The sequence below is a fragment of the Schizosaccharomyces osmophilus genome, chromosome 1, assembly GCF_027921745.1.
Source record: "Schizosaccharomyces osmophilus chromosome 1, complete sequence".
In the NCBI taxonomy this organism is placed as follows: Eukaryota; Fungi; Ascomycota; class Schizosaccharomycetes; order Schizosaccharomycetales; family Schizosaccharomycetaceae; genus Schizosaccharomyces; species Schizosaccharomyces osmophilus.
Window position 1 is genome coordinate 418,526 of NC_079238.1, and position 24,822 is coordinate 443,347.

The 24,822-nt window shown below is 38.5% G+C and overlaps 10 protein-coding genes and 3 non-coding genes across 13 annotated transcripts; 5 read left to right on the forward strand and 8 right to left on the reverse strand.

Annotated features, from left to right (window-relative positions):
* Positions 1–835: 835 nt before the first annotated feature.
* On the reverse strand, positions 836–5,269 carry abc2 (vacuolar phytochelatin and glutathione S-conjugate ABC family transmembrane transporter Abc2; the record flags this gene model as incomplete). Its single annotated transcript, XM_056178989.1, has 1 exon — positions 836–5,269. The coding sequence occupies one exon, from the start codon at positions 5,267–5,269 to the stop codon at positions 836–838; it is 4,434 nt and encodes a 1,477-aa protein (XP_056036004.1).
* Positions 5,270–5,713: 444 nt separating this feature from the next.
* SOMG_20002 lies at positions 5,714–5,785 on the forward strand. Its single transcript has one exon. It is a non-coding gene; the product is annotated as a tRNA-Thr (tRNA).
* A 2,390-nt stretch (positions 5,786–8,175) lies between these two features.
* ucp6 (UBA domain protein Ucp6) lies at positions 8,176–10,038 on the forward strand (the record flags this gene model as incomplete). The annotated part of the gene is made up of 1 exon (XM_056178990.1): positions 8,176–10,038. One exon carries the CDS (start codon positions 8,176–8,178, stop codon positions 10,036–10,038), a length of 1,863 nt encoding a protein of 620 aa, XP_056036003.1.
* A 497-nt stretch (positions 10,039–10,535) lies between these two features.
* On the reverse strand, positions 10,536–10,802 carry spo12 (Spo12 family nuclear protein; the record flags this gene model as incomplete). Its single annotated transcript, XM_056178991.1, has 2 exons — positions 10,536–10,705; positions 10,733–10,802. The coding sequence occupies 2 exons, from the start codon at positions 10,800–10,802 to the stop codon at positions 10,536–10,538; spliced, it is 240 nt and encodes a 79-aa protein (XP_056036002.1).
* Positions 10,803–11,248: 446 nt separating this feature from the next.
* SOMG_00196 (GTP binding protein, HSR1-related) lies at positions 11,249–13,176 on the reverse strand (the record flags this gene model as incomplete). Its single annotated transcript, XM_056178992.1, has 2 exons — positions 11,249–13,081; positions 13,174–13,176. The coding sequence occupies 2 exons, from the start codon at positions 13,174–13,176 to the stop codon at positions 11,249–11,251; spliced, it is 1,836 nt and encodes a 611-aa protein (XP_056036001.1).
* An 832-nt stretch (positions 13,177–14,008) lies between these two features.
* ltv1 (ribosome biogenesis protein Ltv1) lies at positions 14,009–15,329 on the forward strand (the record flags this gene model as incomplete). Its single annotated transcript, XM_056178993.1, has 2 exons — positions 14,009–14,011; positions 14,163–15,329. 2 exons carry the CDS (start codon positions 14,009–14,011, stop codon positions 15,327–15,329), a joined length of 1,170 nt encoding a protein of 389 aa, XP_056036000.1.
* Positions 15,330–16,024: 695 nt separating this feature from the next.
* SOMG_20003 lies at positions 16,025–16,096 on the reverse strand. Its single transcript has one exon. It is a non-coding gene; the product is annotated as a tRNA-Val (tRNA).
* Positions 16,097–16,268: 172 nt separating this feature from the next.
* SOMG_20004 lies at positions 16,269–16,340 on the reverse strand. The gene has a single exon. It is a non-coding gene; the product is annotated as a tRNA-Gln (tRNA).
* Positions 16,341–16,708: 368 nt separating this feature from the next.
* On the reverse strand, positions 16,709–16,847 carry rpl4102 (60S ribosomal protein L41; the record flags this gene model as incomplete). The annotated part of the gene is made up of 2 exons (XM_056183896.1): positions 16,709–16,715; positions 16,777–16,847. The coding sequence occupies 2 exons, from the start codon at positions 16,845–16,847 to the stop codon at positions 16,709–16,711; spliced, it is 78 nt and encodes a 25-aa protein (XP_056036107.1).
* A 735-nt stretch (positions 16,848–17,582) lies between these two features.
* Positions 17,583–17,925, reverse strand: dph3 (diphthamide biosynthesis protein Dph3; the record flags this gene model as incomplete). Its single annotated transcript, XM_056178994.1, has 3 exons — positions 17,583–17,720; positions 17,769–17,830; positions 17,883–17,925. The coding sequence occupies 3 exons, from the start codon at positions 17,923–17,925 to the stop codon at positions 17,583–17,585; spliced, it is 243 nt and encodes an 80-aa protein (XP_056035999.1).
* Positions 17,926–18,213: 288 nt separating this feature from the next.
* On the forward strand, positions 18,214–21,300 carry msh3 (MutS protein-like protein 3; the record flags this gene model as incomplete). Its single annotated transcript, XM_056178995.1, has 2 exons — positions 18,214–19,713; positions 19,762–21,300. 2 exons carry the CDS (start codon positions 18,214–18,216, stop codon positions 21,298–21,300), a joined length of 3,039 nt encoding a protein of 1,012 aa, XP_056036910.1.
* A 509-nt stretch (positions 21,301–21,809) lies between these two features.
* On the forward strand, positions 21,810–23,314 carry SOMG_00200 (U3 snoRNP-associated protein Cic1/Utp30 family; the record flags this gene model as incomplete). The annotated part of the gene is made up of 2 exons (XM_056178996.1): positions 21,810–21,845; positions 21,965–23,314. The coding sequence occupies 2 exons, from the start codon at positions 21,810–21,812 to the stop codon at positions 23,312–23,314; spliced, it is 1,386 nt and encodes a 461-aa protein (XP_056035019.1).
* A 266-nt stretch (positions 23,315–23,580) lies between these two features.
* On the reverse strand, positions 23,581–24,362 carry mug130 (Schizosaccharomyces specific protein Mug130; the record flags this gene model as incomplete). Its single annotated transcript, XM_056178997.1, has 2 exons — positions 23,581–23,980; positions 24,037–24,362. 2 exons carry the CDS (start codon positions 24,360–24,362, stop codon positions 23,581–23,583), a joined length of 726 nt encoding a protein of 241 aa, XP_056035018.1.
* Between the last annotated feature and the right edge of the window lie 460 nt (positions 24,363–24,822).

Genomic DNA, 24,822 nt, shown 5'->3' on the forward strand with positions numbered 1-24,822 from the left:
ATCAAATTTAGACTTTCAGAACAATAGAACAATTTTTTATCTCTGACCAATGAAACAAATTAAAAATAGCTTATATTATAAGCGATACGAAAGATAAAGAGTCTTTGTTTACTGTTTGGGACGCTTATGCTTTACAAGAACAAAAGGTGAAAGGAACTGAAAGAAGACTTCTAAAACAAAGAAACTTGTTAAAAGAAAACGTCAATTCATGAAACAAAAAACAACGTCAGATGGTTGTCTACAAGTAGGGCGGTTTTCAACATATTTGGTATGCTTGTTTGAAGACATGGTATGGCATGGGTTTCTTCGTGTGCTGTTTTACCAACATGATTCTGTAGCACAAGTCATTTCAACTAAAAAATAGGAAATGGAAAACAGATTACAAAAAGACACAACACTAACTATACTTAATATCAATACTAAAAACACACATCTCTAAAGGAATCAGAATCACCTACAAGCCAAGCCAAGTCAACTTACTACCATTTGATTTAAACTTCCAAAGAGCAAAAAAAAAAAAAAAAATATTATACCATAAACATCATTAAGAACCTGCTAAAACAGCTGTTGATCCATACCATATCCAGATCAAATCACATGGGACTAATGCAGAGTGATTCTCCTATATCAACAGATTAAAACGGTCATTCGCCTTGCGAATTCCAACCCTTCGTAACATTGTGAAAAGAACCTGCATCAAATCAATTATAAACATTTTTTAAAATTTTCAAACATAAAAGACTGAAAGTAAAATCCAAAAGCTTTTGAAAACATGTAAGAGAGGGAAGGGAGAGGGGAGGGGAGACTTATTCTTTCAAGGATACAGATTTTCCTTTTATATCAACCCACTTTCTTTTGCCAACGAATAGAAATATGAATCTTTCTTTTCTAGCAGCTCCTTCGTAGGACCAAACTCGACTACTTTACCGTGATCCAATACAAGAATCCGATCCGAATCCATCACAGTGTTTATGCGATGAGCAATGGTCAAAATTGTACGATCATTAAATTTGTCTCGAATCGTACGTTGAACAATCGCATCCGTCTCAACATCTACGGCGGCGGTCGCTTCATCTAGTAACAAGACACGTGTTGGCGTCAGTAACGCACGAGTCAAACACATCAATTGACGTTGACCAGATGAAAGGTTTGCACCTCCTTCTGTAATTGTAGCGTTCAACCCATTTTCTAAACTTGTCACATATCCCTTCAACGACGCCGATTCTAAGGCTTCCCAAATTTCGGCATCACTGTGCAAAAACTTGGGGTCTAGGTTCTCTCGAAGGGTACCCTCAAATGCTTGGTTTTCCTGGGGAATAATGGCTAATCTGGATCTCAGATCCTCCAAGCCGATTGTAGATGTATTCACATCATCCAAAATAATTTTTCCTGTCGTGGGCTCAACCATCCGGAAAAGAGCCAATGTCAATGTGGACTTACCGGCTCCTGTCCGTCCGACGATTCCAATTTTTTCGCGTGGTTTCACATCAACGTTGATATCGTCCAACACCAATGGCAAGTTGGGACGGTAACGAACACTATAGTGATCGAATTTGACAGCTCCTTGATAAGGCCATTCATCAGAAGGACGATGATCAGGTATGATGGCTGGTGCCTCGCTCTCAAGTGCAATATACTCTAACATTCTTTCAACAGACACAATATTGGTCTCAACGTCAACAGATTGACGAACAACAAACGTCAAGCTTTGAGTGATTAACACAGCGTAAGACAACGAAAGACCAACAAGACCGGAATTCGGGTTTCCTCGAATAGCCGAAAGAATACCCAAAAATGCAGCACTAAAAACAACAGTTGCTCCGATTACCTCAACTCGAATACCTTGCCAACGATTGGAACAGAAATATAAGAACCAGAATCGATGGTTTGTATCAATTCGGATGTCATTCTCGGATACAAACGTATCCATCATGTTATATGCACGAATCGTAGAAAGACCACCCAAAGATTCCTGGAAGTGTGCATACAAAGGACTACGCGTAACGCTATCCAATCTCTTGAGCTCTCTGGATGTACGAGTGTAGTACACCTGGCTGTAACGATACAAAAAGAACAGAGGAATGATCAAAATTAAAAACGGAGGAGCAGAATAACAAATGACAGCCACCACAAAAATAACCTGGAAAAGGTTACGGAAAAAAGACATAAGTACTCTAGAAATTACCTCGTCCACGCGAAATACATCACTTGAAAATCGATTCAAAATTCGGCCAGTTGGTGTAGTTTCAAAGAAGCTCATAGGAGCACGTAAAACAGAGCGTATCATGGCATCGTGAAGTGCTTTACAAGCACGTAGGGCGCAATGAACTGTAATTACCAAACTACTATAGGAAACCAAGCCACAAGACAATAAACCGAAGAGCACATATATAAACAAATAGTAGTATGCCCTTGGATTGTAGCCAGCGCCGGTATTAACCTCACTCCAATGCTTAAGCCAAACATTAGTTCCAACGTTCATACCGATACCACCGATGATGCAAATGAAATACAAAGCAATAAGCCAAAAAGAACAGGCTTTTATATAAGTCCAGTATACTTGCCATTTCACCTGTCCTTTTTGAGATGTTTCAACGGTTTGCTTGGTAACTTTACCAAGATCATCATCAGTTAGCTTTTCACGAAGACGGCCACTCTTCTTCATTACTGCTCTAGGATAGTTACTAACCGTGCTTGAAGAGCGGCTCAGGCTATTCACATCAGTGGAATATCCGCTACCAGATGGCGCCAAAGAAAGGGAAGACTGGCTTTCACTAAGGTTGGTGCTATCAGTCATACTATGATCCGAAAGCAGCTGGAAAAGTTGAGAGTCAGGGGAAGCAGACAGTTGAGCAAAACTACCAGATTCCACGATTTTGCCACGGCATATCATATAAATTGCGGAAGCTTCTTTAAGAACAGTCAAAGAATTAGTAGCCAAGATTACACAACGAGATTTTAATAAACCATGAGAGCCAAAAAGATTACGAATTAATTCTTTGTTAACGTGCTGGTCTACGGCTGACAAAACATCGTCCAAAAGGTACATGTCTGCTCTCGAATAGACGGCACGAGCCAAAGAAATACGTGCCTTTTGTCCACCAGAAAGAGAAATACCTTTTTCACCGACTTCAGTCTGATCACCATCGGCAAGAATCTCAAAATCGCGCACTAAGCAACAGGCATAAATGGTTTTTTCGTAAAAGTCTGCATCAAATTCAAGTCCAAAAAGAATGTTTTCCTGAATAGTCGCATTTAATATCCATGCTTGTTGCGCAGCATAAGCCACACTTCCACAGCGAAAAACAGAGCCGCTAAGCTTATACATATTTCCCAAGCAAGCTTCCAATAAAGATGACTTCCCCATTCCGACACGGCCAACAATACAGGTCAATTCACCTTTTCTCGCTTGCAAGTTGATATTCTGGAGAACTGTTTCGACTTTTCTACCATCGCGTTCTTCCCAAGAGAAAGAAGCATCTCTAATCTCCAAAGCGATACTTCCGGGTTCTTCAACAGCAGGATAGACCTGAACAGCATCAGGATCTAGTTCGGAAGACACCAAGAAACTGAAAATACGGAAAACTGCAACAGAAGCCTCCAAGATAGAACTAACGATAACCGGCAGCATAGTCAAAGGGAATTGTAAGAGGTTGAAGAGTGTCAAAGCAGAAAAAACCACATCAACAGTCAAAGTTCGAGATTCTCCGTAAAGAATAACAAACGTTGCGAAAGTAGCAGAAGAAACGAGATTGGGAGCAAAAAGCCAAGTAAAGTTACCTATCGTATTAATGTAGCCAATCTTCTTGAGCATACGAATCTCCTTTCTATTACGTAAATTGAAAAGCTTTTGCATGAAAATATTTTCCCAAGCATAAAGCTTGATACTACGAATATTATTGATGATTTCAGTCATCAATCTAGAACGAGAATCCTTGTTGTGCATTTGAATGTTTTGAAACCGCTTGAAAATGTTAGCGATAAAAACATTACAAGGCAGTAAAAGAACTGTTACAGCAACGCCAGACAGAGCACTAAGACCAAGTAAACGATACAAGCTTCCTAAAGCCAGAATAATCTGAAAAGGTCCCGAAATAGTAATAAATAAAAACATAGTAAGATCACTAACTTTTTGAGTGTCCACTGACATGTAGTTAACGATGTCACCAACGGATCGGCTCTGGCGAGCAGCACTAGAAAGACGAAGAGCTTTGCGATAAATGGAAGTAATCAATTCAGATCTCCAACGCATGCCAAGAACCATAGTCATTTGCAAATATTGCTGAAGCAATACTGTTTGAAAAAGGGATGTAAAGAACATGCCCATGGCAAGTAGGAGACCTTCGGCGACAGGTTGTGGATGCGAAGTTTTATACGAACTGACAAACAAGATAATCCTTTGAATTAAATTAGGTTGAACAAAAGCCAAAGTATCTTGAACAAACTTTAAGCAAACGAGTTTAGCAATTAATTTCCAGTGAGTTAAAAACAGGACCTTCCATAGAACTAAGGATCGCTTTTTCTTACTTATATAGTACGTCCAATTGGACTCAAAATCCGATACCAAATCTTCAGACCGTTCGCCATGGGGAAGCGACCAAACATTTGACTCGGAGAGATAATTGCGATAGCCAAATTTCATGAGAGGACTTAGCCAAGAAAAAAATAGCTTTGAGAAGATGTTGGCATAAGTAAGCTCAGATGGTGCCAATCCGGTTTCCTCAAGCTCGTGCGCATCCTCAGGATACCAAACACGATTCGAAGGAGGCACGTATATTTCCACAAGCAAAGCAAACAACGAAAGAACAAAAGTCGTTACTGCCAAAAACGTGGAAATAGAAGAGAAACTAAAATTGATCTTCAACAAAAGGACAGTAAGAGAAGAAATGCATTTAAAAGCATAAAACAGTAAAAGCGAAGCCATGGGAACTCGCAAGGTCGTTTGTTCTGTAAGATGTAAAAAGAGAGCAAACAGAAAAGTAGTAATGGAATGGGCATTCCAAGAATAATGTTTTGTTTTAGCAGCATCATACAAATGGCACCAAATAAGTGCCATAATAAGAGCTACTTTAAGCCGGATAGTCCAAAAGCGATTAAAGCGAACATTGAGTGCCCTCTTACGAACATCTATAGTATATTGAATACATCCGCATAGAATCAAAAATATATTAGGAGCATTCCAAAGCAACATCAACAAGATATATCCCTTGTCATTTTGGATAATCGACTTCTCTGACAGGAGTGGACTTAAGTCTGCTTTTGGTCTCATTTTTACCAAACCTTTTCAAGTCTGGCTGGTATAAAATAAAAGCAGTTCGTCGACAATCTCCTTAGAAAAAAGGATTTGCTGCAAATCTGTTTGGTTAAGGCGGCGTTCAATTCAAGCACATCAAACCTTTCTTCAACTATGAATTGAAGTAGCAATGTTTTTTTGCTTTATCTGATGACCCCCACAGAGCACCAAACTACTAGGTTTGTTACTTTCTTGTCCTTTTTTCTCTGTTACTTCTTTCTCAACGGTAAATAACCCAAGATCGTAAGTAAGGACCATGAGAAGAATGAATGAAAATTTTGGCCCTTTCCCTTTTTTCCATGAGAGATGCCTCTGATGGTGATGTAGGCACAACTATAAAGGTACGACAAGCAAATATTGATTTTCAAATTTTGAAATGCGACCGCTCTTATTTCATTACCACATTTCATCTGACAGATAGCTCTTGTAGCTCAGTGGTAGAGCGCTTGCCTAGTAAGCAAGAGGCCCAGTGTTCGAGTCACTGCTGGAGCAATCGTCTTTCCTACTCCTTTATGCAGGAGTTCCAAACTTTTTTGTAGTTCTTGTTACTGAAACAATACCGCTCCATTTCCTCGAAGCCGAACATAGAACTGGTTGTTGTGGATTGTATTATCGAGGATGAAATTTGTATCATGAAATCGAATTTTGAAAGAAGTAAGCTTCGCATTACGCCTACTTAATGGATTGCTTTGTGGAAAAGGAATGGAAAGTATGGTCTTTATACGTTCCTCTTTGGCTTCAAGAACCCCCTGACAGTTATTTGTACCGTTTCAATCAAGAAAAGATACCGGCCATGTGACACCAGTTCATCAAAGACAGCGCAAGCGCGTTTGTTGTATGGTTTATTCTATATATATTACTTGCTGAACACAAGAGCAATTGGGACTCGATCAGAAAAACTGTACGGTCGATACGGGAGGTCAAAGTGGTTGTTGGCTGAAGAACATTGGATGTCCTGTAAGAAAACCTTAAGTTCTGTAAGTTTACATGTTCTTTTACCTCCTTGTCATGGTAAGAATGTGACTTCAGTGTCAAACTGGAAGCATATATACACGTTTAGAATCTTTGGCATACCATCAAAATTCGGTTCAACATAAATTTTATGTATAGATATACTTGTCTCTTGTTTTTCTTTCTACTTCCGTTGTAATGAGCCTTTGCCTACTGGTGATCATTGCTCTGCTACCTATTCAAAGAAGCAAGCGAATATCTGGATTTTCCTTCCATCTCTATCTCAACACGATTGGCACTTGTTGAGCAGTTCCATTCTCTCCCAAGATGGCTTCTTTTCAAGCAAGTATGAGAAGAATGTCTACATACGCTAAGGAGGAGATAAACTTATCTCTCTCTCTTTTGAATCAGATACAAGCTATATCAATACCAGGTCTATTCACAAAGCCAATGAGTCGAAAGCTTTGTACGAAGAAACTTCCCTATTAAGATACTCTGGCAGCAATTGCCCAAAATCATACCTAGTTTTGCCAAAACAATTGGGGTATTCTGCATTTCTCGAAAGCAGTGCATTTATTCTCTACATAAAAATAAAGTTTGCTTGCTATACCTAAACATTGTCTTACTAGGGCTGGTATCGTTTGACGCTACCACAAACTATTCGTGAAAGATACAATCTTGTGAGCTAGCATGTCAATTGGTTCAAATTGACTGACAATAACTTGGCCTGAGAGTACATTTCTTTTTCCCTTCTGGAATTTTATTTCAATACTTGGTCATCTCCTATATTTCAATTTCATCTGCTGAGCTATCGACGTGAAAACTCTTTGTGTATTCATGTTTTTCCTTTTTTGTTGCTCTCGATAAAAAATTGATCCCTTTCTTCATTGAAATAGACTTTTCTAGTTTATTGTATGCATGAATCTAAAAAAAAAAATCCCATTTGTCGGTATAGCAAAAACGATAACGATATCTGGATTTGCATATCTTTCTACGTGGCTGTCATTTGCAGCAACGTAAAACTCAAAAATATTCTCTTCTCTACTTGTTATGTGTCAATCTTGAAAATAAACATGAACCACATAGTCATTCTCTTCGACAGATGTCCGTTTAGAATGATTACTTCGGATAGGCAAGCTCTCCTGAGAAACAGCTAATCCTACAATGGAACACAGCTCATCAGGTATACATTTTGTATCCGCAAAGAAAGAATATTGCAAAGTTGGAGGAAGCTTTGATTCACAAGCTTACATGCAATAAAAATCAATCCTACAATGTGCTAGTCAAATTCAAGTTTATTGTACAATTCCTGCAAATAAAACCGTTTCATTCCTAATTTCTACTCTCAGTTATCAAGATTCTGTTTGTATGTTCTCAAAATATAATGCTACCGTATATGACCTCAGTACCTGATCTTTCGCCATTACCAAAACCATTCTTTCTCGACAAGGATCCTGAAAATAGTGGTGAATTTGCAACTTTTTCTCAAAAATTTATCTTTTATTTGTTACTACAATATAGGTATCTGTCCGCTACGTCTATACTTAGTCGATTAAAACAGCATTCATAAGAACTTGGATCCAGAGGATCTACGTGGTACGCCGTGGTGAATAAAGTTATAGGTAAGTATTTGAAACTCTTTTATAAAGAATTTAGTCTGAAGCAAGGGTATTTTGACTCATATCGGGTTCGACGCGAACGCCTGTTTTACTGTGGCCTTCGTATATCGTACAAATTACGCGCTTCTTGTTTAACTAATTTCCCTTGCTTTCTTATCGCAATTTTTATAAAAAACCTTCCCTAACAATAACTTAGACGTAATTTAGAACTAACTCTGTTGGATCTCGTTTTCCAAGTTATTCTCGCCTGAATAGGCTTCTTCTTTTTGTTTATAAATCCTCTCATTTTTATCCTTCTTATAACTTGCTCTAATGGATTTGAACGCAAAAATAGAAACATTGAAATCTATGGGCATCCCAGAACCTGATGCTAGAGAAGCACTAGCAAGGTGCAACAATGACGTTGAAGGAGCAGCCGAATATATTTTTGGTGGCCATTTAGAAAAGAATCGCCTTGTTCCTGTTGCCTCTAATGTCTCTCTAGAGTCCTCTCTTCCCAGCTATAATGATTCATTCTTTCTTCCTTCTCCTCAAAAGCGTAAGAGGCTTATCGAAAGCGTTGGATCAGTTTTAAAACCAAGCCCTTTGTTCCCTTCTATCGCTCCTTTTCTGGTAGCTTTAAACGGGATTCCGCTGGCCAAAAATGTGCTTATTCAATCTCTTAATGAGAGCGGATCTCTCGTTGATTCAGAACCCTATCTAACAGCCTCACATCCTCAGGATCAGCTGCATCCCTCTTCTTCGTCTATATCTCGTTTTAGTCAACAATCCTACCACCGCTTTGGTTCTCCTGCTTGGTGGTTTGGTGAAGAACCATGTGTCCCTCCTTCAAAAGACGTCCGCTCGATACTACATTTGCAGACTGCTAGAGCTTTGGAATTTCTTAGTTCGTCGCATCGTTTGTATCTTGATTCCACTCACATAACCTCTGCTTTTTCTCAATTGTTGTCTGAAGCGGGACTTCGTAATCAGTCTTTGTCTGATTGCGACGTGCTCACCTCCTTCTTGTCAAATTTCTTTAGCCATCCGAATCGAAGATATGAAGAAACCTTTGCATCCACTTTGATAAAGGGTAATAATGAGGAAAGGAGCAGTCACTTGTTTTCATTTAAGCCGAGTTCATCTCCTGATCTTCGACTGAGTATAGAGTCATGTTTGGATCTTCGGTTACACCCTCCTTCCATACCTACGAAGGATTGGGCATGGCTAAGCAGGCCTGCCAAAGTGTTTTGCTGCTCTGTTCCTGGAAACCGAACATCCGGTGTTCCTCGAATTCTACTGACGACGAAAATTAATTTAAGTAAATGCATATATGAAAATAAGCAAGCAGTGCTGCACCGATATCAACTTGAAACAGACTACAAGACAATATTGAAGGAATGGGAAGATTTATTTAATACGCTTACTGGGAGAAAAATTTTAAACTGTGACATTACAGAACTGTTGAATGACGGTTATATCCTTTTGAAAGATAGAAACTTGGCATTAGCGAGTCATTTGGACGTGATTAAGGAGACGACCAAGAATAAATTGAATACTTTGGTCGAAAATACGAACGCAGTACATCACAAACTCGCTTCATTATATAATGATTTAAAGAATTCATGTGTTCGACGCTTGAGAGCAGTAATCCTGGAACCTTCAATATTATATATTTGTTTAGACCAGCATAGTACAAGGGAGAATAATGATCTGCGTCAACTAAGTCCTACCATGGATTCTCGCCAATGGTATTTAGTGAATTTTACATCTGCTGCCGTTATAACTGATGAGGTTTTACCATGTGCTGTAAAACCTGTAACATTTGACGAAGTTGTACTCAATTTTGAGAATCATGTCTCTTATCACTCTCGATTTTTGATTTATGTTGCTGATGAGCCACCAACAGATTCCCATGTTCCGTCGATACCAAATACGATTAAGCACTTTATTCAAGAAGACAATGAATACTTCGATGATGAGCTTTCGGGACGTGCTTTTTGTGATAGTGCTAGCACCCGAAGCTCTAGAAGCAATGATAGTGGAGACGATACATCCGACTTTGATCCTGATGATCATGGATTACAGTTACGTATTCCTCGTATTAATACAAATGTACGAGGACATCAATCAAGAAACAGCGCTTGCGAGTTCCCTGAAAGTATGCATGTGGAGCATAGTAAAGAAGAGTTATGAGTTTGTTGATTTAATATTTATGTTTGTTTTCATGTTGACTTTTCGAGAAAGTGGGAGTATATTATATGACATTTTCATGGCAACTGCGACACCTTGACAAGATGTCTTTTAGAGAAATGATGGATTTACGAATTGTTTTGATGACGAGAAGGACGAAAAAGAAAGCGAAATATCGATTATAATTGTAAAAGAAACATAAAGATGTATTTCAATACAAATATGCGTCTAGCATATGAAGAAGGAAATTACAGAGGTTTGAAGTCATATAATTCAATGCACTACAGTAGTTTGAATAAATAAGAGTACGAGTCTCCGGAAGGCAAGCAAAAACGGTAAAGTACTGATGAATTTGGTACTATACATATAGGCGGTGGACGAAAAATGAGGATTGTCAAAAAGAAGTCCTAAATAAATATCATAAGTTATGAGAGCAATCGCAGACCCGACATTATCGTCGAACAATCATAATGTCTAATAAGAGCATGAAGATATGGAAGTTATACGTTATCCCTGGCGTCTAATAGTGTCTGCATCAAAGACGTCAAAACAGGTTTGCTTTTTTTGTAGTACTTTTGTCTATGAGCCTGCAGCTTTGCCGTGCAGGGACTCATAAGACTGTCGGTAGGACTGGAAACTGCCTTGTTCTTTTCCGGAAGAAATCGAGGTTCTAGTATTTGTTTACGCAGACTTTTACTCCCCTGATGAAGTGGTAGTACCGAGATTTCAGGCAATTCTTTCTTTGGCATATGTTCAGCGTAAGCCATTTCGACAGCCTTTTCCGATTGACTTTTGTAGTTTATAAATGCACAAGATGGCACTTGCAGAGTTTTTATATTTATTGTTTGTTTAAATGTTTTGGTATGGGTTACTGTGGCAACAGCAGAAAAGTAAACAAATACCCCGAATCAACAGAATGAACGCTTCCTTTTGCTTATGATTTGTAAACAAAACTAACAACAATACATTCTCGTAGATGAAAGTGGAAAGGTACTAAGCATCTATAGTCATAGTAAGCTAAGAAAAGAGAATGAAATGGTGCCAAATTTCAGAGGAAATTTATTTTTTAATTAACATATTATATCTACATTATAAACAACATGCTCAGGAACACCATGTAGAACCTTGAAAGAATCCTTATTTACCCAATAATATCATTAAACAGACATGCCAAAAAAAACCAAATAATTAAAAAGCTGAACCCTAACACTGATTAAAAATCTTCTAGTACCCTACCACTGCGTTGCTTTGAACGCTTGTTTTTCTTGTTGTGCTTTTTGGAAGAAGCAGCCACAACAGCATCGGGAGATACGCCGACTTCCAAAGTACTAATTTGACGAGCTTTACGACGTGACAATGGCTTTCCTTGGACGTTCATTGGATATTTTGGAGTACCATCGTCATTCAAACGACGCTGAAAGGCCTGGGTAGTGTTTCTTCCTTTGTATTCAGGACCTTGAATGTTGGAAGCAGCAGTTCCACGCACAAATGAGCGAACATGAGGGTTTTCTGAAAAATATTCCTTGTCAATTTCCTCGCTTTCACGAAGAGCTAGCTTATCTTTAAGGGTTGCACTTTGAAGCTTTCGGCCAACGTCTTCATCAACTGAAGAAAGATAATTGAGATGATGTTCTTTATTGAATTGCATATCGGAGTCAGGATAGTTAGGTGGTGGGTGAACGTAAATCAATTTACCGTTCACGTAATCCTTAAGCAAAATTCTTGCTGCTCTTGAGTCATCAGGAGTACCATGATGCGCTCTCATAAAACCACGGGCTCTGGCATATGGGAACAACACCTCTTCGGCTGAAGGTACACCGGATCCACCCTCTTCTTTGGGACGGGTACGAATATTGATGGTATAAATGTTTTCAAGCACTTCTTTGGGAATTCTATTAGCCAACATGGCAGAAGGAGCAGTGTGCTCACGCATTTGGTCAATAGGTAAAACACCATCCACAACCAACTCTGCTTGGGTAGTAGCAAAAGAAGGGAATACTAAACCGGGACAATCCAACAAAGTTACCTTGTCAGTCAAGTTGATAGTTTGAAAGTGCTTAGTCTTACCGGGTGTAGAAGAAACCGAGACAGTTTTATGGCCAACTAAAGCATTGATGGTGGACGATTTACCGACGTTGGGGTAGCCGACAAGTCCAAAAGTCAACTTGCCCTTGTCTTTTGCAAGGTTAGTTGCATAAGTTTCAAAAATTCCTAATAAATTGTCTAAAGTAGCGATGCGATGATCCTCTGTATGAGTTTCAGCGGCCTTTAGACTTTCAGGGACATCATCAGTGGCTTCTTCAGCTTCGTCCATGATTGATTCAGCAGCTAGACGGGCAGAAAAAAAGAGATAGGATATATTGTGTTCATTAAAGTAAGCAGCCCAGTACTTTCTTTGTTCGGTAGTGAGCATATCAGCCTTGTTGACCAACAAAAAGTTCTTTTTCTTGGGGTCAACTTCTCGAACATAGTGTTCCAAATTTGCGGAACGGAAAAACAAAGGATTTCTGGCATCAACGATCTGAACAACCACATCGGATCGTTCAATGACACGCCATAGTTGTCTCCAAATTTGAAGGTTACGTTCAAATGGAGTGATGACAAATCCTTCGACCTCTTGCAACTGAGCCAAACTACGTCGCCAATCCAAAAATGAATCTTTTTCCATTCTTTCAAGTTCTTCGGGTGTGGTTGATTCGTTCCAACGAGGACGGCGGGGAATTGTAAGACGATCTTTGTTTTTCTCTTGGCGTGTTCTTGAATTCTTGGCCTCTTCCGCAGTTGGCAAAAAGGGGTTTTGCTCGGGGTTTTGGATTACTCTGACATTTTGCTTTTCAGCCACAAAATCCACTTCCCCTAATTCAGCAGTGTTCAAAAATTCTTCGAGGTTGCTTTCTTGAGTTACAGATTGCAAGAGTGGCTTTTTCGCTCTAGGGTCCATTTCCGTAGTATGTTTCAAACCACCTTTTCTGTTCTTACGAGACTTTGCAAAGTCCGCTTGGATGGCTCTTCCTAGTCCATAGTTATTTTTTGATTTAGGCAACACCTAGCTCTGTTAGTTTTCTATTCAATTCCCACAGGACGATCAAATCCACTCAATGTTAGCCATTTTTCATCGTTTCCTTGCAATCTTCATACCATTTCGGCAATTTAAATTAATTTTTTTACAAGAATATGTGTTAAATATCCTTCGAAAACTGCCAGCTATGTCGAATTTTCACGACAAAGGCTTTTTTTGCAGTTTGGTAGTTTCACTGTATACCCAAGGCCTTCCAGTAGGAATTGAGTAATCGCTGAATAACGAAGCCGAAGAACAGTCACGCAGCATAGTGAATTCCAATATGCTTCAATGAAGCGTTTAGTGAGTCATTTCATTATGTGTAAAATCAGCAAATTCGTCCTTATAATGATATTCTCTTCGTGTTTGTTATAGTAATGTTGTGACATACAGCACAGTAAACAAACATTGGGAAAAGTTATGATTCTTAGGAAAGCTGTTGGTTTTCTTTATGAACTTTTTATTTACAAAAAGTTACTATTCATTAAATTCCTTGACATCTAATGGTAGATTTCACTATGTTTTCTCTTCCCTTAGTACACGTTGAAACGCTATTTTCACAAGTACATTTGCTACCAGCTTCGAAAGAGCCAGACGGCTCTATTTTCTAAATTAAGAACTCGCAAATATAATTGTTGAGCTTCATTCGCTCATAAAAACACTGAAAGGTGATTTTTTTTATTTTTTCTCTGATATGTTTATTACTGTGACAAATGTAAAAACTCGCTAGGTAGGCTACCGAAAGACTTCAACTGCACTATATGGAAATTGCTACTACTCAATTTGGACGCTTGGAAAAGTGTACTTTTACAAAAACCCGGTGTTTTGCAAAATCTACAGCATTGGTTCCTTTGGTTTCGTGCTGAATTAAGAATTGAACGTTAAGTCGCCGCCTTTTTGATTGTAGTAGAAAGAATGGTAAGGAATGGGAAAAGATTGGTTGTTCGCGATACTTGCTAGAAGAAAATTTTTGATTAGGAGAAAGATTCATGGACCTAGCAACGGAAATAGAGCAACAATTTTCATTGATCGTTCAAAAGAAGTTTATACTAACTCGTGTGTGTTTTAGGGACGCAAAAAATTTGTGGATAAAGGCAAGGCTCAGACCTTTCACTTGGTCCATCGTTCTCAAAGAGATCCAGAATATTACAATGAGGAAGCAACAGAACGTGTCTTGGTGCCTTCAGAGGAGCTGAAGAAAACAGGTCGCCAGTTGAATCGTCAAGACTTGGATGAAGAATATGGTGGCGCGGTGCGTTCAAATGAAGGAGAAGCCGCTGCTTATGGTGTTTTCTTTGACGATACAGAGTATGATTACATGCAGCACTTGCGTGGTATGGGAAATGAAAATGCAACATGGGTTCCAGCCCCTGCTGCAAAGGGCAGTGGCCAAAAGAAAAAGGATGAAATTGTCATTAAAGAGGAAGAACCTTCTGTTTTGCCCGAAGAGGTGCTTCCTTCCAAAGAAGAAATCGAAGCTAGTTATCAAAATCAGCAAAGTGTGCCGGATACCATCGCGGGATTTCAACCAGACATGGACCCACGCTTGCGTGAGGTGCTAGAGTTGTTGGAGCATTCTGATATGGAAAATGAGGAAAACACCGATACAGAGGCAAATTTGGACGTTGAATTTGACAATTTGCTTACGAGTGGAAAGGTAGCTGAAGACGAGTTTTATCAACAACCACCAGAAGAGGAAGAGGAGCAAGAGTACGACGAGCAAGCTGCTCTAGCAGCTGGAAAGTCAGAGTGGGAGATTGAATTTGATAAGTTTAAAATCGAACATAAGAAGCAACCACAAGCGGCTAGCAGTGACGGTACTTTCTCTGACGAGGACGAAGAAGAAGAAGGACGGGATGAAGTTCCCGAGCTAGTGTCTACCCAAAAGGCCAAGCCAAGAAGAAAGGCCAAGACGGCACAATCTTCCGGTTCCATGTCAAGTTCTGCTCTCTTTCGCAATGAAGGACTGTCTTTCTTGGATGATCGTTTCGACAAAATCGAAGAAGAGTACGTGCCCATGCAGCATGACAGCGAGCTCCTTGATCCAGAACAAAAAGATGTTAACGACTTGATCCATGACAACCAATTTAATAATGTTTTAGACGACTTCTTGTCGTCTTATGGTTCCAACATGGGCCGGAAGAAAGCTCCTTCACGCATGTCGAAATCGAAAAAGAAGGCCTCTATGGATCAACTTGATAGTGTCCGTCGACAATTGAGTCGTGCTCGAATTTAAAAAAGTGTTGGCGTTCTTTTTTTTAATATTCTTTTATATTTTGGGTATTTGTGGTTTTTTGGGATGTTTAATATAGAAAACTTAATTATAAAAGGTACTTTTGATTCGGTTCGAATCGTACGCGTTAGCATACACACTATTATGTCAATGTAGAAAAGATTTTGCTTCCCAAAAGGCCGAATTTTAATTGTTCGTATTAGTAATAGCTTCCAGGGATCTAATTCATCAAGCAAGTTGTATGAACAATTTATTTAGCTAGATCAGCCAGTCAAACAGATCTTAGGGAGGTGCCCTAAATTCAGTAAACAGCCGCATTTCTTACCGCTGCCCTTAAAATATTCACGGCCATCTCTAGTTTAACTTTTACAACCGTAGTTCATGTTTAACCCGCATATATAATCAATTGGGTTACCGCGTTTAAAGTGTTCATGTCCTTCTCTAAGCACAGCATGATATGCCTCACTTATATCTTCTTCTATTTCCTTAGGTAAGTCATCATATTCTTCATCATTAAGTTCTCTGACTCTGTTGGGCTGCTTCTAGTGTCGTATATTTTACAGAATCGGGCAGTGCATCTCCATCGGTCAATTCAGTCCCTAGTATTTCTCCCGTAGGTTTAGTACTAATATAAAATGAAAAGTATACATACTTTTGATATGCTTCTTTAATCATATCAGCAATTGGACTTAAAAAAATAGTCCCACCGGGGATCGAACCCGGGACCTTCTGCGTGTGAAGCAGAAATCATACCACTAGAACATGGAACTGCTCTTGATTACCAAAAAGTTTAAGTCTATCTATAGGTGGATGTGATTCATTTAAAATTATAAGATGATTGCCATCATAACTATCTTGAAGAAAGCCAAAAGAAAGCTTTGTATCATAAATAAAATAAAAGGTAAAAAATGTTGCACCAGCAATGCTGAATTGTTTTATGGTAGGTCGTACTGGGAGTCGAACCCAGATCTCGAGAATCAAAATCTCATGTGCTAGCCGCTACACCATACAACCGTAGTTGAGGACTTGTGTAGCAAAATGTTAATAGACACTTGTATACTAGTCGCAGAAAAACTTACATTTCGTTGCATAGAGGATCAAAGTCTCCGATTGACAATGACTGGAAATTCATGCATAACATCATTCACCTACACGACTTTGAACTTTGAGCTGCTCCTACAACCTGCCTAAGCCATTTTCATCTACATCGTGACATGCTACACTGTTTCTACGTTACGTGGCTCCATCAAGTACAATGTTAAATCATGAAAAAAATTTATTGAGAAGCTAAAAGACATCATTGTGTTCTTCACGGCAATGTTCAGCTTTGATACACAATGTTTTTAATCTTTTGACATCACGGAGTCAGTAGAGCGATCCGATTATTTACTACACCTCAAGTTAGCCAATGAACTCGATTATCAAATATTATATGTTTAAAATCACTTACGATCTAGCCCTCATTTTTCTTCTTCTACGTTTCAGACGTCTCACACGTTTCTTTCTCCACTTATCACGCATGTTGGTGGTGGTGAAACATTTAGCACATTGCTTATTTTAATATACGAAACTGTGACTGTTTTTTGGGGTCCAGTTTCTGTGCTTTACGTTAGCGTTCCGCTACGGTAACGGCTTTAGTGATAGATGGTTGCGATCGTTAAACATACATTGTTCTTTAGTTTTCTAAATTCAAATTGCAGAGGCGCTTCTCAAGATCGACGATGGATATCATGACAATGTTGCTATGCTGAAGCGGAAAAGAAGGAAAGAATGAATAAAGAAACAAAAAATAATAATTTATTATACAAAACCTAGCAAGATTGAAAGCAAATCGACAACTTCGTAGCTATAACTCCACGAAACGTAAGTAAAGACCAAAAAACCATATTTGTATATGCCAAGGCATCCCAAGTATATCGTTAACGTTTCCAAGACTCACGCTAACAAAGGAAGAGAATCAATGATTGTTAAACGTGGTTAGACTGGCTAAATTACCAGTGAAATCGAAGTTTTTATTTCTCAAAATATAACCCCCGTTATAGTGTTCACCCGTTCTATAGGATATCCTTTTTACGAACCGATAATCCATGCTTGTTTCTATCCACTATACAAAAAAGATATTCTCCTCTTGTTTGCTTTCTAAAGTGGCAAAGGAAAACCAGAAAGTTATTTCCCTAAAGCAAGACTTCTCAATCATAAACCCGTAATCAATGAAAATTTGCATAAATAGTAAAATAAAATTCAATTGAATTCCATTTAAGCAGCAATGATGACAGGAGCAGATGCATTTTCATCTTCTTCTACTTCAAGAAACTCGTCCTCATCGTAAACAACGCGAACAATCAAGCTACAGCTGGGACAACGAGCAACGTCTTCTCCTGAACGAAGATCATCCTAACCATTAGTGAGTTTGCTTTCTTTAAATTGTATCAAAAAGCTTACCAAGCTGATTTCGAAGCGATCTCCACATGGACAAGGAAAAGTATACAAATTGAAATCAGCGTCTAACTTGTTAGTCAAGGCCCGTCAATCGCATTTCTAAACCATCCAACTTACCAAAAGTAAAATCTTCCAACTCAATTTCGTCGTAAAATGACATATTCTTGCCCTCCTTGTTGGTGTTGGTAGATGGAAAGTGCAACTCATCCCAGAGGCAAAACGAATTAATTCGCTATCCCCTGGCGGAATGAGGATTAAAGGCGGTTTCAAAATTAAGAACATTTTCAAATAAATTCCTCTGTTTCGTATATACTTTCTGTCATCAAAAACGGTGCATTTTTGCGAATGTCTTGATTTGAAACACTCTTTACCGTTGTATGACACCTAAAACTTCGATTCATAGCATTTTTTACTCTTTAATTATTTTCTCGCTTGCCATTGAAAAGGAATGAAATGCCAAGACTCCAACAGTCTACATGAAGATGGATCTCTTTCCTCAAAACCCAGAATTGATTGGGAAAGCATCATTGCTAATGAGAATTCTTCATCAGAAGATGAAAGCTTAGCAGAAATTCACCCAAATGTAGTCAACGCTTCTAAGGGTGGAGAGGACGATGACATAGACGAAGAAGTACCTTTGATAAAACTGCAGAAACGTAACATCCAGGAACAAGAAGATAGTAATGGCTCCTTTACAAAAACGACTAAAAAACGCTCTCGAAACAGAAGCTCTTTGGAGCCCAAGGAAAAGGATGTATACACACCATTGGAACGTCAATATATAGAGTTGAGAAAGAAATATAAAGATTGTATCTTGGCTATCGAGGTAGGTTACAAATATCGATTCTTCGGCGAAGATGCAAAAGTCGTGTCAAAAGCGCTTGGCATTGGTTGCTACTATGAGCATAATTTTCTAAATGCCAGTGTCCCTTCTTATCGTATTGATTTTCATTTGGAGCGCTTAATCAATGCTGGCCTTAAAGTTGCCATAGCAAAGCAGACTGAAACAGCAGCTTTTAAATCAACTGGTAATACTCGAAACACGCTTTTTGAGCGTGATGTGGTCGGCATGTATACCAAGGGCACCCTCATTCGCGAAAGTACTTCTCGGTATGATAAGCGATTAAACGGGTCTCTTCAAGACTCTCAGTACATTTTATGCATTGCCGAAAATGCCGTTTCTAAAAAGACACCCTTAGGCAAGGTTCAGATCGGGTTTCTATGTACCCAACTGTCATCTGGGACTTTTATATACGACCAATTTGAGGATGACATTTTAAGGACCAACTTGCAAACAAGACTTTCACATTTTCAACCCTGCGAGATCCTCTTTTCCGACGAATTTTCTTCGGAATCAGTTGCTTTGCTAAATCATTATGTCGCATCTGAGCAATCAATCGGAAGAAAAGTTTGCATTCAATATGTAGACCAGCATACCCCGAAGATTTCTATGCAAAATGTGTGCAACTTTTTTTCGTCAAATTTCTATGATTATGAACAAGCCATCGTGAATTTACACTTAGAGAAGATAAAATCTTTGCCAACTTTGTCTATGGTTTGCTTAGAAATGACAATCTCTTATTTGACCGAGTTTTCTTTGGAAAGAATATTAACAATGTCTGACTTTTATCAGCCGTTCAGTCATTTTTCTTCAATGATTTTGAGTAAACAAACCCTAGACGGCTTGGAAGTCTTTTCCAATCAAACTGAACACTCTTCGATCGGAAGCTTGTTTTGGGTACTCGATCATACGTACACAAAATTTGGACAGCGTTTGCTACAGCAATGGATCAAGGCTCCTTTGCTTTGTGAAAACGAGATTAATGATCGACTAGATGCTGTTGAAGAGCTCTCTACAGGATTCAATGAGAATACACAGATTTTGCGCAAACTTTTACACCGACTACCGGATTTAGAGAAGGGTCTTGCAAGGATATACTATCAAAGGGTACGTTTTATATATGTATATTTTATTGCTTGTTTTACTAATTATTAGTGTTCACCTTCGGAATTACTTTATATTTTAAAAGGATTTTACAGGGTCTCTACTGCGTTTTCATCCAATCCTAATGATTCTTTTCAATCCTTCTTGCTGGGTTCTCTCGTCAAGCAGCTGCCGACAATACTGTATCCTGTTGATCAATTTTTGGCTTCGTTTAATCATGGTAAAGCCGCAGAAAACAATAAGTTGGAGATGTTTCAAAATGTCGATGACTTTGATTCCATTGGAGACTCTTCTTCAGAAGATTCTCAGTCAATCTTTAAAATTCGTGAACACAAGATGGGTATATTAATGGTTGAGACAGAATTAAATATGCACCTACAGGAACTCCGGGATTACCTCAACTATCAAGAACTGAATTATTCCTCTTGGGGAAACATAACTTTTTGTATTGAATTATCTAGAGGCTGTAAAAATATACCGGAGGACTGGATAAGGGTAAGCGCTACTAGAAGCTTAATACGCTACCACACTCCGGAAATACAAGCTCTTATCCTTGAGCTGGCCCAACATAAGGAAGCTTTAGCTATATCATGTGAAGAAATTTATATGGCTTTTCTAAAAAAGATATCTGGTTACTATAATGAACTAAGAAGGGTTGCCGTAGCTGTTGCCTCACTGGATTGCCTACATTCTTTTGCTTGTGTTTCTTCGCAAACTGGTTATGTTCGGCCTCAATTGACAACGCATGACTTTTACGTGGAAGAAAGCAGGCATCCTATGATTGAATTACTGACCGATGGACCGTATGTGCCGAATGATATCAATCTCAGTGCTAAAGGTATACAAACATTGCTTATTACTGGACCAAATATGGGTGGTAAGACCTCAGTAGTGAAGCAGCTTGCTTTGACGTCTTTGATGGCACAATGCGGGTGCTTTGTTCCTGCGAAGAGTGCCCGTTTACCTTTATTTGATTCTATTCTTGTAAGATTAGGATCTACTGACAATATTTTCCTAAATATGTCTACTTTCATGGTTGAGATGTATGAGACCAACGAAATTTTAAACAAGGCTACCGATAAATCTCTTGTAATTTTCGACGAGCTTGGAAGAGGAACCAGTACTATTGATGGAGAAGCAATTTCCTATGCAGTATTATACTATTTGAACTATTATGTACGTCCGTACCTGCTATTTGTTACTCATTATCCTGGTTTGGGTGTTTTGGAAAAGCAATTTAAGGAACGACTTCGAAGCTACCACATGGGGTACGTGAGATTGGAAGAAACGAATCAAAATTCTCAAAGCATATCGTTTCTGTACAAGCTGGTCCCTGGAATTGCTTCAAGAAGTTACGGATTAAACGTTGCTAAAATGGCTGGAATACCAAATTCTGTTATCCATCGAGCCGAAGAAATAAGTGAAGAACACGAAAGAGATCAATGGTACCTTAGGAAAACCCGTACATTAGTGAAATTGAGAAAATATATCCAAATGGTTAAACTCTCGGAATCAGACTTTGAAGAATTTTTATCTTGTTTTTCAATTTTGGAAACTAAAGAGTTTATTGAAATGGCAGAAGGGTTTTGATCATACTATAATTAGGTTCCTTAAGTTGGACTAAATGGTTATAAAAATTCGTCAAAATCTGCAAGTCATATATTTATTTTTTGGGGAAATTTATGGTTTGGAAGAAGACTTAATATATTTATTTAAATTTTGCTGGCTGTTTTATTTGTATCTTGAACAACGAGAATATGCAATGGATTAAATACTATGCTTCTAAAGAACTGTCGTTTTCAAATTGATTCCAAAGCTTGAAATTGTATCAGCGACCATTTAATACTTATTTTATCAATCTCCATACTTACCAAATGTCTATTTACTGATATTGACTTTCAAGATACTCGAAAGTTACATCCAAGCTTATGGATTTATACAATATACTTTCAATTACAATTGGGTATTTTTATTCATTATTATATTCGTAGTGTCAAATTTTGGACCGTTCTTATGGTTGCGGGTAGGCCCTTCTGGAGGACTTTGCCCTGTACTGTGCAAACCACCAACCTCGGGCATTTTGGGTGAATTTTTGAAAAATGTCTCTTCAACAGCTTTTAGGAGAAGAAGTTCCTGTATGTTTTTAAAATTTTGTTTCTAATTAAACGGCATTTGCCCGTAAAGATGATTCGAAATAGAAAAAATTTTAGGCAAAATTTTTTTAGATGAATAGACGTACTAACACCATTAATAGACAGAAAAAGTTTGCTCTGCTCTTTTGGGCTACGAAAAGAAAAAAGGTGAAGAGAACAATGCCAATTCCGAGTCGAATAAATCAAATCTGTTAGAGGATGAGGAAGATACTACCTCTACTGTCTGGTTACAGTTGTCTACCTTGAAGTTCATTACGAATAATAGAAAACTGATACCTTTTAAGATTCCCTTGAAACACTCAATCATCCCTTCCTCTTATGAGGCTTGCTTGATTGTAAAGGATCCCCAAAGAACTTATAAAGATTTGGTCAGTGAAGCAGGCATGTCAGGTGTCGTGACTCGAGTCATTGGAATTAACAAACTGAAAGCCAAATGGAAATCGTTTGAACAAAAAAGACAGCTTCGCGACCAGTTCGATCTTTTTTTGGCTGATGACCGTGTCATTTCTATGTTGCCTAATGTATTGGGCAAGACCTTCTATTCCAAGACAAAGGCTCCTATTCCTGTTCATATCAGCACTGAAAATGCTGACCAGTTGAAGAAGCAAGTCGTTTCTGCCTACAACGCTACTTATTTCCGTGCTTCTCCTTGCAGCAGCTTTATGATTCGTTGTGGACATACTTCCAATACTTCCCAAGAACTTGCCGATAACATTGAATCCATCGTGAAGTACTTGTGTGAAAAGAAGGTTGTCCCCAAAGGTGGCAAGGGTATATCAAGCATTCATGTCAAGACTACTCAAAGTATGGCGGTTCCACTTTGGAATAACCCCAATTTGGAAGAAGAAGTTATGAAACTTCGTGCTTCTACTGAGGAAAAGGACACTTCTAAGAGAAAGCCTACCGAAGAAACCAAGACAACTGCTTCTCCTAACAAGAAGGCCAAAACAAATGCAAGTAAAACTACTGAAGAAACCAAGCCAGCTGCTTCTTCTAACAAGAAGACCAATACAAATGCAAGTAAAACTACTGAAGAAACCAAGCCAGCTGCTTCTCCTAACAAGAAGACCAATACAAATGCAAGTAAAACTATTGAAGAAACTAAGTCATCTGCTTCTCCTAACAAGAAGGCCAAAACAAATGCTGGTAAGGCTACTGAAATAAAACAGGAGGAGAAGGCAACTAAGAATGATCAGGGAGAGGGTAAGAATGCCTCTCCTAAAAAGAAGGTGCCTGTTGAGAAATCTACTGAGAAGCCTCCTCAGAAGCAAAAAGCCATACCAAAACAAAAGGAGGATTCAGCAAAGAAAAATAATCTTGCTAATCAGCCATCAAAAAAGAACGGATCATCCGATTCTCCGTCTAAGCAACCCGAACAGGGTTCTGCGCAAACAAATACGACTAATGGGAAAAAGAAGGCTGGTAAACAAAAGGCTAAAGGGAAACAATAATTGGATTTTTTTGGGGAATTTCAGGAAGTGAAAATTAACCGTGAAATTTGATCAGGCATGTATGTATGTACAAATAATTATATTTTGGGTTTTTACTACGGATGTCGTTAGAAGAAATGTTAATAAAGTACCACTATTTCTTTGATTTATTAAACTTTACATTTGTAGAGCGGTTGTTAGTAAACGTGATTCGATTTATGAATACACGTGAGTATGAAAGTTTGGTTAAGTCATTATTTCTTTCTGATCCAAAGTTTGCTATATGCCTATAATTTCGCTCCAAAGACGTTACCTTTCGCAGATTCGGAGCCTGTCCCTGGCAAACCGTCCGGCCAATATGTATATTCTTGAACGAGGGTCCAATCCAGCGGATTTTTGCGGTGACTGAAATTGAAGCGTAACCATGTATCTTCTCGCTTCATGATTAATTGCATTGGGTAGCAGAGTCCATTATTCCATTCATCCATTCTTCCTACAAACACTTGCCATGTACCAGGATTCACTTTGCAAACAGAAAACCACGGAGAACTGAGATATTGTAGCACAAATGGAGTGTAAGAAGAAACTTGGTTTTCTTTTTGCACATCAATAGAAAACCCGTTTGTCCAATGGTCTGGATGATACATCAGAGGCCCGTATTTTTCTGGAACGTAGGCACGTTTTCCACTAGATTATAATGTTAGTTCCACCCGATCCAGTCAAATGGAATTCCTTGTTCTTACCTCTTAAGTTCGAGATATCCACGATGGTGCAAATTGAATCTGAATACCATCTTTTCAGACGTTTTTGATAGAGGTGCCAAGTATAGTTTATCATCGTCCAAAACAATGTATCGACCATCCAAACCAGTGAGAGAACGGTCTTCCATTTTGGTAACTAGAGACCAGAAAGCAGAAAGACGGTACTTGTTTTCCTCATTAGCTCTTTCGCCCTCTTCAATCTCTACTTTGGTTCTCCAAAAATCCCCTTTGCCGCAAAGAGTTCTGCGCGGTAGTATCAGCAAGTAAAGCAGCAATGAAACGGATCGAAATACTTGTAATAAAAGCATCTTAGTGGGTTCCTTTTTCAGTTGTCAGTTCAGCTTTGTATATAATGTTATGTTGTATATGTAAACAGTCATTGTTTACATTTGGAATCTATTAACGGAACTTCCGTCTCTGGAAACCTTAAGCTGACGATTTGTTTGTTTATTCAATCATAAACAAAGGTTCATATCGACATCTGATTCTGCATACTATTTAGGAAGTATCGTGTGCATTTTGAAGCTCAAGCAAAACCAATTGTTCCTTACAAAGATAATGTATTCCATCCTTTTCCATGGATATCTTTTCGAATTGTTTAGGAAAACATCCATCTGATTTTTTTTGCGTTTGTTTGCTAGGGTCCAAACAAACAAAACACATAGCGATTATCAAACACAATTAGCTATTCTACTCTTAATAAAAACCACATTTTAACTTGTTTCCAAATCTTTAGTATGCGTTTTATCTGAAGTGTATTCATCTTGT